The following is a 12,865-nucleotide window of genomic DNA, read 5'->3' on the forward strand; positions in this document are numbered from 1 at the left end:
AACCAGTGCTTCACCCGGCAATCTCCCGGTCAAACCTGGAGATTTCCCATGTATGATCACCTGGCATTGAGAGCTACTATCTTAATTATATCTGCCATACTGTAAGATTTCAGAAGAGTTAGCGTAGGCAAAACCCTCTCAACATGTTCTAGTGGAGTTCCCTCCTTGCAGCACAGGAAGTGCTCATGCCATTGTTGTTAGATCATTAAAGCCCTGTAGATGACTAGGGTGAGGAATATTGAATTCACGCTATGGATACCAAACATAAACCCATATGCTGTGACAGCAGAAATCAGCAAAAACGGACTTGTATTAGTAGAGTGTCAAAGGCTCTTAATTGCGTGGGGTTACCTGGAGCCTTCCTAATCCACAACCTAGCACTCTGTATGTACTTGTGTACTGGTAATGCTTATAAGTAAATGGAGTGTGAACAAACTTAACATTGTTAATTTATAAAATAATGAGGTTTGGTTATAAACACACAGTGTAAAGCGTGGTCACCAGCCTTCTGTTCGGAGCAACAGCCTGAACAAGTTAAATGAAGTATTTTCTCTGAATTCGACCTGATACGCACTCCTTGTGCACATAAATCACTTGACCAGAGCCACAGGTCTGCATCGCCCGTGGTGGCAAAAAGTTACACCTAAGTTATCTTCTTAGGCCCCGTGAGGTCTCTAAGTAAACATTGCGATCTCAACTTCAAGGAAAAGTTCCTATGTTTGTGTTGTATCTTCCAGTGGTGATCAAACTCATGCATCGGGTGGTCAATGCAACTCTGATCAGATTGCTCATGTTGAGCCCTATAGTGTGCTCATATGCCCTCCCAGCCAGCCTGTGATCCATATGTCACGTAAATTCAGTGTCTGTAGACTGTACCGTCTTCTCGTTTGACCATCAGTTGAAAGGGGTTGCCCCATGTGTAGGGGGTTTTCCTCTCCTGCAAAATGATCATTATAGGGAGCAAAGCACGGCACTGTTACCCAAGAAAGGTCATGTAGCAGAGATATAGAACAGAACACTCATATGTAATAGACTTCCTCCTCCTTCCCTTGTCTATGATCTGGACTTTGTCTGTATGTTTATAATGACAACAAATAGTATTTCTTGGCGAGAATTGGTTGATGCCAGAGGTGGCCCCTGCAGGCGACCAATAGAGTTGTTCGCACGGCCCTTTAACCCCTGACGGCAAACCTACGGATTTCCACTTCCGTTAACCACTGCTGTGTAGATAATGTAAGCTAGATGGGAAAGGGACCAGGGAGATTAGTAGACGAAGACGAACACGAAGATTCTTCTTGTTGTGTGTCTTCGTCTTTGTCTACGTTTTTCCGCCGCCATGTTGGTATGTTCGGTATTCGGGCTGAACAACGAAAACGCACCCTTCGTGTTTTCATGTTCGCCCGAATACGAATGCACCAGTCTAACGTAAACTGATTTCTTCTTTAGCAGGTATTATGAAGTGATTTTTTTTTTCACTAGTGGGTATATATTTACCACCTAGACTGTGGTCTGGACTTGTCAATTCTATAGATACTAATGCAATCCTTGGAGCATAATATTTGTATACAGACAGATGGCACTTCTGAAATAACCTTTAGGTTGTTGAGTGAGTTCTTCATCTCCGTGACCTTCTCTTCCATGGGGCAGCGGCAGCTCTTAACCTTTTCCTCTAGACCATATTCTCCATGCTGTATCCGGGACAACTCCTGCATCGCCTCTGTGAATCCAGACTTCAGTTCAGAGGCTAAAACCTGCAACTAAAACAACACTTATTAATAAAGAAGCTATATCCAACTCATTTCATTTGGTGCATTATTGCCCTTTTTGGAATAGGGGCTCTGAATGGGGTTAAGTCCCTTTAAAAGCAGTAAAAATTTAATTCATTCTTCTAGACCTCTTGACATGATCACTGTTCTCTAGAATGTTTTTGTTGCTTCTTTATTATGTTCTAGCCACCTCAGGTATATTTCTGTTCAGCTATTGGCATGTAAATGCACCCTCCAAACAGAATTTACATATCTAAATTCCAACATTTATCTCATATGCCTTCCGGTTTCTTTCCTTTAACAAAGTAAACCTATCACTTTTGCACCATCCACTTCTCCACATATACTTTCTAGCTGCTACATTACTTCCTATTGTTATATATATTAATCACAAACACTGGTCATTAATGTTAATAGGTGATAAGAGTATTCACCAACTTGGGTGTTTAGAGATTTATCTAAGCTCTGTTGTGCCATTATAGAGAAAAAATGTCCATCTACATATCAGTCTGATCCTGTGAAAAAGGGCAGTCCAGAACCAAAACGTGAGGCAAGTTCCTTTCTTGGCATTATCATTGGGGTAAGGTTGGTATCCCTCTAAGCACAATAGAGAAAGGGGGTCCACGTCTGGACTCGCCTTTACACTTGGGGTGAACCCCAAAATCTCCCCAAAGGGTGAAATGCAATATAAAAAGAGTATGATATGCTCACCAAGAACAGACAACTGCTTAACAGCCCGTCCTACGGTGTGCCCCGTATCTCAAATTGTTTGTTCTCTTTTGCCATTACAGAGAAAAACAAAATTTATATCAATCTGATCCTGCCCAAAAGGGAAGTCTAGAACCAAAACATTTTGGCAAATTTCCTCAACAACCTCAGATGTACATTTTGTCCTTCATTGTCCTCGTTATTGGCCCTTTTACAATACTGAGGTCTGTGTTTCAGCTATCCCAGACTTCCATATTATGTTTTTCAGTGCTGAGGCAGGGAGCCAAAATTATGACCCCATATTATTGAGCTTTGTAAAAAGACAGGAATTGATGAAGAGGAATCCCATCAGCATGGTAGGACCAGGGGGTGGCTGGGTGTGCTGGCCTTCATCAGGTCTAGTCACCATCTCATCATTGATAACTATTGATTAAGAAAGGCTGCTTCATAAGAGGACTTTAAAGATATCGTTCTTTATTTACTAGGAACAATGCAGGACCAATTAAACCCTTCTTACAGGAGATACAGGTTGGCCCTTCATATTCCATAGTAATCGACAATACATCACATTGTATACTGTTGGTCATAACATGCAGATTATTGTGATGCACATAGTTTAAGGAACAACTTCTAATTATATACCAACTAATACAATATTAGCTGAAGACTATACGTATAACGTAGGGATATCCTGAGATACTGCACACTATGTGCACTTTAATATGTAATATGGAAATAGGGGTACACATTAATATTGCCCATGTTACCTGATATATTTGTGCTGGCAGAGTGCTTACTGGTGCATTTTCTGTCACTCCTGTAAGGAAAAAAAAGAAATTACAATAAAAACATAAATTATGTTATTATTAACATATATTAGTATTTACTTGTGTATGTGTAGTTTCTTAAAGTCAGTCTATGGGTCATACCAATAAAATAGAGAAAAGAAAAAATGTCGGTGCGCTAAGCTAAGGAGGTGAGAGTAGGTTCTCACCCTATTGAGAGTGTGCCTTGACGTGGCGGGTGAGCTTAATTATGCTTTGGCCAATTCATATAACCAAAACCTCTCATTTATATTATGTTTATATATTTGTTGCCAACTTTATTAGGGTGAGAAGCGCAGACAGTATTTTGTTTTTTGCATACCAATAAAATGACCACATCAGCTACTTATCCCAGGATACATGTACATTTCACTCGATGCAGACCAGCTAATGTGTGAGACTCATAAACTCACAGAAGGAAATTATTCTTCTATATGTTAGCATTCACCTTTAATTATATTATCTTATTGTTCATACCACATAAATACGAATCAGTTACTGAGTTACACACTGCTCATACAGTATCGCCGCTTCAATCCATCCTCAATACTGCAGCCAGATTAATTTTTCTCTGCTGCAGCTCCTCATCCGCTGCTCCGCTATGCCAATCACTTCATTGGCTCCCCATACCCTTCAGAATCAAATTTAGACTTCTAACCCTGACCTATAGAGCCCTCAACAACTCGGCACCACCCTACATCTCTATCCTCCTATCCAAATACACCCCTACCCACCCTCTTCACTCCTCTCACGACCTACTGCTATCTTCTACTGTTGTTAACTCTTCCCACTCTCGTATTCAGGATTTCACCCACGCCGCACCCCTCCTGTGGAATTCTCTTCTCCGTTCCTTCAGACTTTTTCTGCATCGTACGCGACTTTCAAAATCTGAAAACCCTCCTGTTCAGGGCAGCGTACAACATTCCTTCCCAGTACTCCCAACCATCATCATAATCAAGCCATCTGAATAATCAACAGCTTCAACACATCATTGGAACCAGATCAACTCAACCCCATCCAAGAAGTCCGCTCCTATTGTCTCACTTCCCTCAACCACCGACTAGATTGTAAGCTCGCAAGAGCAGGGTCCTCTTCTCCTTTGCACTAGTTTGTTATTGTATGTGTTATTGTATGTGTTTATAAATTGTTCTTCTGACTGTAACAGCCCTGCGGAATCTGCTGGCGCTTTATAACTAAATGTAATGTATGACTTGGGGGGACCTTTTTATTTTTAATCTTCAACTCGGCTTGTATGGTTTACCGTTTTCTATTTTAATGCTGACCACCGTATATCACTAAAATTAAATGCAGGTGACCTACATAGGGAGAAGTTAATTCAGGGGTAGGTTAAGTTATCTGAGATCAATGTATTTCTGCTAATCAAATTACCCCATAGAATGCAATATAAAATTTTTCAGATTCAAATCCTGTGATCATTTATATCTCTAAAGTATGTAGCCCAAGAAGTAAGGAAATAATGACTCCCTTAACTAATGATTAATTAACGTATTCCCAGTCTCATTGGGCTAAAATGCAATACAGTACCTCATCTCCTTGTTAAGCAATATGGCCATGGAAAATTAGGACTCGCCAAACTTGGGGTACTGGGACATAGTGGCGGGCTGAGCAATACAGTGAAAAGGAATCCCCAATAGTTATGCCTCAGTATTTTTTGGTGAACAATCTTCAATCCAATACCAGAGAGACAACAGCTGGATCACTATATTAACTATGTAGTAATGAATGCAACTTTGTAGTCTTATTTGTACATCCATATTCTATCCAGCTTCCTACGGCTGCCATTCACTTCTCGTTCTTCCCTAGTAGATTTGTTTTAAATAGGTCGATGTTTAAAGGGCCACAATTTGGAATAATAAAATGACATGATTGCTGCTTCCAATGGACAAGATACTACAAACAGCAAAGCAGAGTATTATTACAATTTTTAATTTTAAAGCGTATTTAATAAAATATCTTAAATGCAACTTCGCAGCTTTATTGCCATTTTTTAGTCAAATTGATCTGACATCCGCATTTATAAAACAAGTGATACATTGACTGAAGGTAATTGGAAAAATGTTACCTTCTTGCTTGTTTGAGTCCATAGCTTTTTCGCCCTGTGTCTGACAAGACATACCTCAGATGCTCCATTCACACACAGCTATACTGTTCTCTGAGAGCATCTTATGGGGCAGCAGTAACTAGCATGTGAGTTCAATGGTGTTTCATGAGATCCAATTCCTGTTTTTAGAAAAAGTATAAATGATTTATTATTGAGCTTTATGTAGAAGAACAAAAAAAACTTTTGAACTCACATGCAGCAACATGCTAGTTAAATTTGAGTTGTGTTTATAAATGGGATGTAGGACCTCTTTGATGGCTGGTTTCAATCCTAGTGACTTACTTTTTAATCTCCAAAAAAATAAAAATGAATTCAAATCACCATAAGAATGAATTTCTATTGGTTAACTACTGACGGCCTTTCTTGTCGATGTGCTACTTGAAGTAAACAGTTGCAACCTTCTGATACTTACTAGAATGATAACAAAATGAAAACCAATGGCAGCCATTTTGTTTCGATTCAAATACCAATGCAAAATAACGTAATGTTGCAGAATCTTGTAATACCTTTTTTATTGGACTAACAGTATTAAAAAAATAATAATAGATGAGCTTTCGGGAGTCCTCCCTTTATCAAGTCAAAAGCATGTCTGGACACTGGACTAATACGGCTACTCCAAACTACAGATTCAAATACCAGCAAGGTACCTTTTCCACGTAGGAAAATCAACTGTTTTCTAAATTGATTATTTAACACTTTTTAAGATATTAGCAAATCAAACATCTGGTTTCTTTTTGTAATCAATGCACTACATTATTTTTAGGTTTTTATTCATACATATTAGAAGATTTGCAGCTTGAATCAGCAGGGCTTGTTGTAGAAGAGACTGCATATTTACAAATGTAATGAAAAATAACAATTTGGGGTTAGGTTTGCTATTTTACCTAATTGCCATTCATTAACACATGGAACAAAGTGTTTGTTCTTCTCTACATAAATTCCGTAAATTAAATCAAATCAATTGTCTTTGCTATCGATCCTGTAAAATGTAAGGTAAACCCAATTTTATGTATGGCTAGCTATTGCAGCATGGGAACCAGGAACATGGATGTCTCCATGGTGATCATATTTATCAGAACTTATCCTGTCTTTCCTTGGAAGCATATGTTCTATAAAACTTAATGATTTTGATACTACAGAACTGCAAAAATGTGTTTTTGAAGAGGTCTCTTCTCCATGTCACCAAGTCCATTTGAAGAGGGGCTGATCGTGGTGTGTAAGTGGTGGCATTTGGGTAGGTAAAAGGGCAAAAGGTAGCTACTGATGTGCAGGGATTGGGTGGCACTGAACGCAATGCTCAAAAAAAACACTTCCTTCCGGAGAAGCATAAGACCTTTCCTCCTAATACTCTCAACCAGCATCCTAAATAAGCCATCTGCCATGTCCACCTGCAAAATCATCACTGTTCTCCATAACACTCTTGCTACAATCAACTCATCTTCACCCAAGCAGTCCTCTCCTACTGTCTCATCACACCTTCAACCACAAAATAGAATGTAAGCTAGTAAGGGAAGGGTCCTCTTGTCCTTCTGTACCAGTATGTTTTAAGTGGACGTGTGTTGATATTGTTGTCATTTTAAATTGTCTTCATTAAATATTTTACTGTCCCTTATTGTAACAGTACCATGGAATCTGCTGACACTATATAAATAAATGTATTGCCATCTAATTCTATCCAGTTTCTGTCGAGGAGGCTTGATGATTGCTTGTCTTAACGAAAGAAATCGCTCAACCTATGTACAGCAAAATAGAAAGTAGCACTTTCCTACCTGGACAAATTCCTTTAGGAAAATTCCTGTCCTGATATTTTACTACCTAAATATGCACCACTTTCAGACTTGTCGTTGCTTCCGCAGAAACTGGTGAAGATGTCTGCTTTTTATAGTAACCCTTGTGGAAGCATTTTTGCTAATTATTCACCCTACTCTAACGACGACACATATTGACTGAACAATATGAGTACCACCACTGTTGTGCACCTCTGGAGTAGTAGCTCAGATAGCCTCTAATGACAATATTTTCGCTCTAATTAATAAATGTAATAGGTTCAGCGTGAATTGTGAATTATGATTATAAACTTGAAAGGATCAGGAAACCACGGGCTAAGTGGCAGCCTTCACCTCAGAGGGAAACCCTGAAAAAGGAATTCACACAAGGTTGCTAGGGATATTGTAGCTTTGTGCCATTCTTTTACTGGCCTATGTTAGTCCCTACAGATTCTGCTCAGTCGGCCCCAACACAAAATGATGGGCAATTAAAATTTAATTTTACTAAAAAAAAATAAAGTGTGTCATAGAAAGACAGAGCACCCCTTTCACCTAAAGTAAACTTGCTATTTATTGATGAATGTAAGTCAATTTTGGATTACACCAGGTTCACATGAGGGCTATTATTGGTGGAGTAGTAAGGAAACAGGAGGCCATAATTAGGAACTCCCTGGGTTTTTGGCCCACCATTCTGTTTCAACCAGAGGGTGGTGTGGCATTGCATCATGCCTCCTTCCAGACCAATTTACCTCCTGTCCTACCCCCCTAATGCATAGCAAGCCAGACCACCACACGAAACCACTCCCCCAGAAGAGGGAGCGCTCCAGCGACCTACCCTGGAAAGTTCCCAGGTATGCCTGTGGCTTGAAAGATGCAGACCTATGCATAGTGACTGATTGTGACGACATACCTGGCGCTGTCTATGTCTATGATGTTCAGATTAATGGGACGCTGTGGGATCCATGTGAATCCCCCAAAAAACAACAGATTCTGGGGGCGCAGAGCTGTTGACTCATCTGTGATGTTTGAGGCCTAATAGATGCATCCTCCATAGTTGCTAACTGTGTATTGTATACATATTGTGACGTATACAATTATCTATTTGGGTTGATTCACATTTATTCCCATTAAACTAGCATTTAGCAGTAAGATTGCAATACATGTGGCATTAAGCATAATATAGTATTTAATTTCGCTGCACTTACTATGCCTAGATATTTGTATAATCACAGGAGGCATCTTGTCTAGTGTGAAATAAGCTATTTACAGGGGACATCAGTGTTTCAAAGAAGGATCCAGGAGCATGTTTAGCCCCTGAAGTTCTGAACAAATGTCTTAACAATACAATAATCGTGTTCAACTTTCCATACAATAAATGAACAATAATTTACAGTTAGTGAAATATATTAAGTCTTACCCATACGTACTTTTGTAGTGTTTGACCTTTAAAACTTATCTTCTGTTTTGCTGTAAATTGCCTTTTTAATAAAGTAGTCTTTAATTTCAGATAAGTCCCTAGATTCTGTCTTAGATAATTGCTTTGGGTTGGCTGCGTTCCAGTATATTTTTTTAACTGATATGGCAGTGGTGTCCTGATTTTATATGGATTTATTTTAATGAATATATAACTATCTTGCAACTAAAAGAGATGCTAGAATCCCTTGGGATTTCTAAGAGTCCCAGGTCCTATGCAGCATAAGAGTCTACAAGCGGCAGGCAGTGATCTTCTTGCTCCCACAAGATCACTGAAAGCAGAGGAACCTCCAGGTATCCATGTACAAGGGATTGGGGGAAACAAGCAGTGGCAGCCATGAAGGATACGTTCTGTAAAAGTACATTTATATACTGTATTGTAGATGCCTTCAATGAACATTATATGTGAGTACAAGTCTTCAATCTTACATTCTGGCAAGGTTCTGGGGAAAACGATGATATGAGCCTAAACGATATAAGGTAGATATGTCTTTTACATGGAAATCAATGGGTTATATTGCTGACCTAAGGTCTGACACAGAAAGTAAAGTACAAAGGAAAGGCAATAAAGTTAACATTAAATATCCTCCAATATAAAGCTTTACACAAGCTCTAGAGCTATGTGTTCTTCAAAGCATGTCCATAAAATACAAAAGGTATGGTTGAGAAGGAAATACGATGAATTTGTGAATCTGCCGTGATGTAATTCAAGATCTGGTCAATTATGTAAGTGGGAACTGGTATAAGTTAGAAGCTGAGTAAGTTACAAGCTGAGCTGGAGCCAAGCCAGACCATGGGCTCAGCTTGTTAAGGCAAGTTCACCCAGTGCATAAGGAAACCCATCATGTTTCTCTGTACCTATGTGAACCAGGATAGGCTTGAGTTGGCCCCAAGCCCAACATGCGGCTTCACAATCCTGGCTGGCATTTACTTGCGGCATTAAAACATCATTTCTCGTACTGCTGAATACCCGAACCATCCCCAGAAATAATTCTTTATCAGTTCTTTATCAAAACTTTTATCAGGAACACTTATTTGTCATGTCACACAAAATCAAGCAGTACTAGGTTGTTGCCACACAATTTGAGAATGCTTCTCATGCTTTTTATGTTACTTTTTATGTGATTAAAAGAGCAAAATTGGAGATCTGACAAGGTTTATTTGTTTAATATACAAGAAAGTAACATTTGTGTCTAATTGGAACAGCATCTTTACCTCACGTCCAAACATTCACCTAATATCTGACCAGAAAAGGTTTGAAAATATCCTCTAAGTATTTATATACACCAAATAGAGAATTCATGTTCCCTTGTGGTTCTGTTTGTTAAATATTAGCTGTTGATCAGTATAATATGAGATGCAGGTTAAGAGTTCTTCAAAAATGGATGTCTCAGCGTAATACAAGTTTTAACCTCCATGCTGGGATAAGGTAAACATTCAGCATTCTTTTGAGACACTAGTTATTAAATACACAGGAAATTCGGGGAATGAAGATGCAAAATCTGCAGGGACTGAAGGATTGTGTTCCAGAAATATTGCTGCGTATTTCCAAACTTCTACATGGCAACTAGCACTATGTGGTTGGTGAGGGTTTTAAAAAAATAAATAAAATAGGGATAGTGAATTAAATTCCTTGTTGTAACTATAAAATGTTACACTGAATTATTTACAATAATTAAGCAGTATTTTGAAGGAAAACTAAAAATGAATTAATTGATCTGATCTCTGATGGTCTAGTGCGGGGATGAGCAACTCTTGGCACACCTAAAGCTGTACTGTTGCCCCTTGTCCAATTTCCGAGGTCTCCCTTGCTCTCTTTGTCCCTGTTTAGGAGGGACAGCCTCCCTGTAAGACCCAAATCCCCTGTCCATCTCCTCTTCAGATAACTGTCTTTCTTTCTAAAAGTTTGTTGGACATGATTATAACAATTTCAAATCACCCACATCAAGTTTTCCGCTCTGACCTGGGAGTGTGTCTTTGTACAACCAGTAATCAATTTCATATACCGGCGGTAAGTAACAAAATATAAATTGAATGCATAGATTATCTCTGACATATATGGGTTTATTCATTAAACTATGGGTTTACAGCTGCAATATTTCATTTCATTTACATATCTATGCATTGTCATATAGTAACCTATGGTGAGTTTATCTCATAAGAACCGTACTTAAGTCCAATTAGACAAATTCACCAATCTGCAAAAAAAAAAAACACAGGCTCACCTTGTCTTTTATGATGCATTTCAAGTCAGCTACATGAAACCTTTAAATTTACAGGTTAGTGAATAAACCCCCAAGATGAAAGAACTTAATTTAGTGAGAGACCATGTTCAGTCCTTATACTACCATTCCAACACTACAACTTGCAAGAGTCCAAGGAGACTTCTTACCATGAGTTTAGTATGTCGAGTGTAACTGAATGTTCATTTGAGTTACTGAAACCACTCAACTAACAATTTTTATGTTCCACTTTGGGCCTGGTCAGCACCTTCTACGTTTACATTGTTATTAATAAATCAGTGGACGTTGGCAGCTAATCTTGTCAAACGTGAGGAAATCGGCGTGATATTGAGATGCCAGCTACAACGTAGAACTTCTACTTATAACGGTATGTTAGTAACTTTGTTGAAATATTAGCATTGAACTCATACTAAAGAAAGAAGCACATTCCAACAAATCCAAAATTGTTCCATTAAGGAATATCTCATTATAATCACGATTTTTGTGTGATTTTAATCAGCTAGGTTTTAAAAAACTAAAAAAAATGAATGACTTTTGCTAAAATAACACTACACCTGACACTATTAGCTGTACACCAGTAAAGCCGAGTATAAAAAAAGACCAACCTGCGTTTGACGAAGAAAGCATGCAGCAGGCAAAGCAGAAAGCATGTCTCTAGACTGACATTAATTCAAAAACAATTTCAACTCTACAATGAGAAGCGGCATTTACCCCTAAAACTGTACCAGGACCACCTTCTAGTGCAAACCTGCATCTTGGGTTATAAAGTAGGAAACTAAAACAAAATAGTTCAAATAAAGACTCCTTTCTCTCTTGGCTTATAAGGCTATATCGCTTTTTCTTCTATAAAAACACACAAATATATTCAGATATGTTCATACACAAGCACTTTTAAAATGCTGATATTACATATGTATGCACAAGTGTGAATGTATATGAATTTTTATGAAATCTATGCATGCCAGGATGTCTCTGGATTATGAATATTAAATTTGAAGTTAAATATTATTTCAAAATACTTTGGTCAAGGTTATGATCAATTCGGTTGTTGTGATTTTTAAATGATGGATAGCAATAAGAAAAACAATAATTAAAGGAAAACTCACCATAGGTCACTTGTGTGCGGTTCAAGGTTCGCCTTTGTGGACAGCTTTGTCTTAACTGGAGGTGCATGTAAAGAGAGAAGGAGGACTGCAACCCTCCTCCAGATCAATGCTCTTGGGCTAGAACTGTCACAAGCTACTCATTGGTTTCAGAGGCAAGAGGAACTAACGTACTCCTCTTCTTGTTACATAACCTTCAGATTCAGCAATCAAAGCTGTGTGCTCACTTCGGGAGGCAGGAGAACACAGACACTGAACAAGGCTGCTCTGTCTTCTACTCCCTCAAGTCACAAGTCCTGGGAAAGTTCATTCCTAATTCGTAACTCTTACACTGCTGCTGTCAGAATTCTGCGCCAGGATGAACAAAGTGCTGGCAGGGAATGGGTTAACAGCATTTACATTTTTTTTGCTGCAAAATCTGATAAGTGATAAAAAAAAAAGATGTATAAATGCCGAACACCTACAGTATACGATCATGCCTGATTATCTGCGCTCACAACGTGCATTTTAATAGATATACATCTAATGCTACAAACCGAAAGCCTGCAATTAATGCATTTTAATAGTGTTGGGAGCACAGTGATGAGATGCTAAAGAGGATCCCAGCACACATTACAGGACCTCCTCCCTGTTTACTGCTGCACTGCACCACACCTTTGCCCTCACCAGTCACTACTGAAGCTTCTGAAGCAATGACCTGCTACACAGACAAACAGATGCAAGCCTCAACTCCGAGCATGGCCAAGAACCACAGTTCTCCAGAGGTCGCAATATTTTTATGAGGAATTTACTAACTGGTTATATGTACATCATTTCAAATAGTATAACATGGTATGGTTTCTTACTTATATATACAATAT

The 12,865-nt window shown here is 38.6% G+C and overlaps 1 protein-coding gene across 1 annotated transcript in view; it reads right to left on the reverse strand.

Moving 5' to 3' along the window:
- ARHGEF33 (Rho guanine nucleotide exchange factor 33) overlaps window positions 1–12,287 on the reverse strand; it is a 31,264-nt gene extending 18,977 nt beyond the window's left edge. The window contains exons 1-3 of the mRNA XM_053460925.1: window positions 12,009–12,287; window positions 3,242–3,291; window positions 1,593–1,757 (exon numbers count right to left, since the gene is read on the reverse strand). Of these exons, the coding sequence (XP_053316900.1) occupies window positions 1,593–1,757; window positions 3,242–3,291; window positions 12,009–12,075 (282 nt within the window). The 5' untranslated portion in view covers window positions 12,076–12,287. The remainder of the gene's footprint in view (window positions 1–1,592; window positions 1,758–3,241; window positions 3,292–12,008) is intronic.
- Window positions 12,288–12,865: the final 578 nt, after the last annotated feature.

This window comes from Spea bombifrons, chromosome 3 (assembly GCF_027358695.1).
Source record: "Spea bombifrons isolate aSpeBom1 chromosome 3, aSpeBom1.2.pri, whole genome shotgun sequence".
NCBI classification, from domain to species: domain Eukaryota; kingdom Metazoa; phylum Chordata; class Amphibia; order Anura; family Pelobatidae; genus Spea; species Spea bombifrons.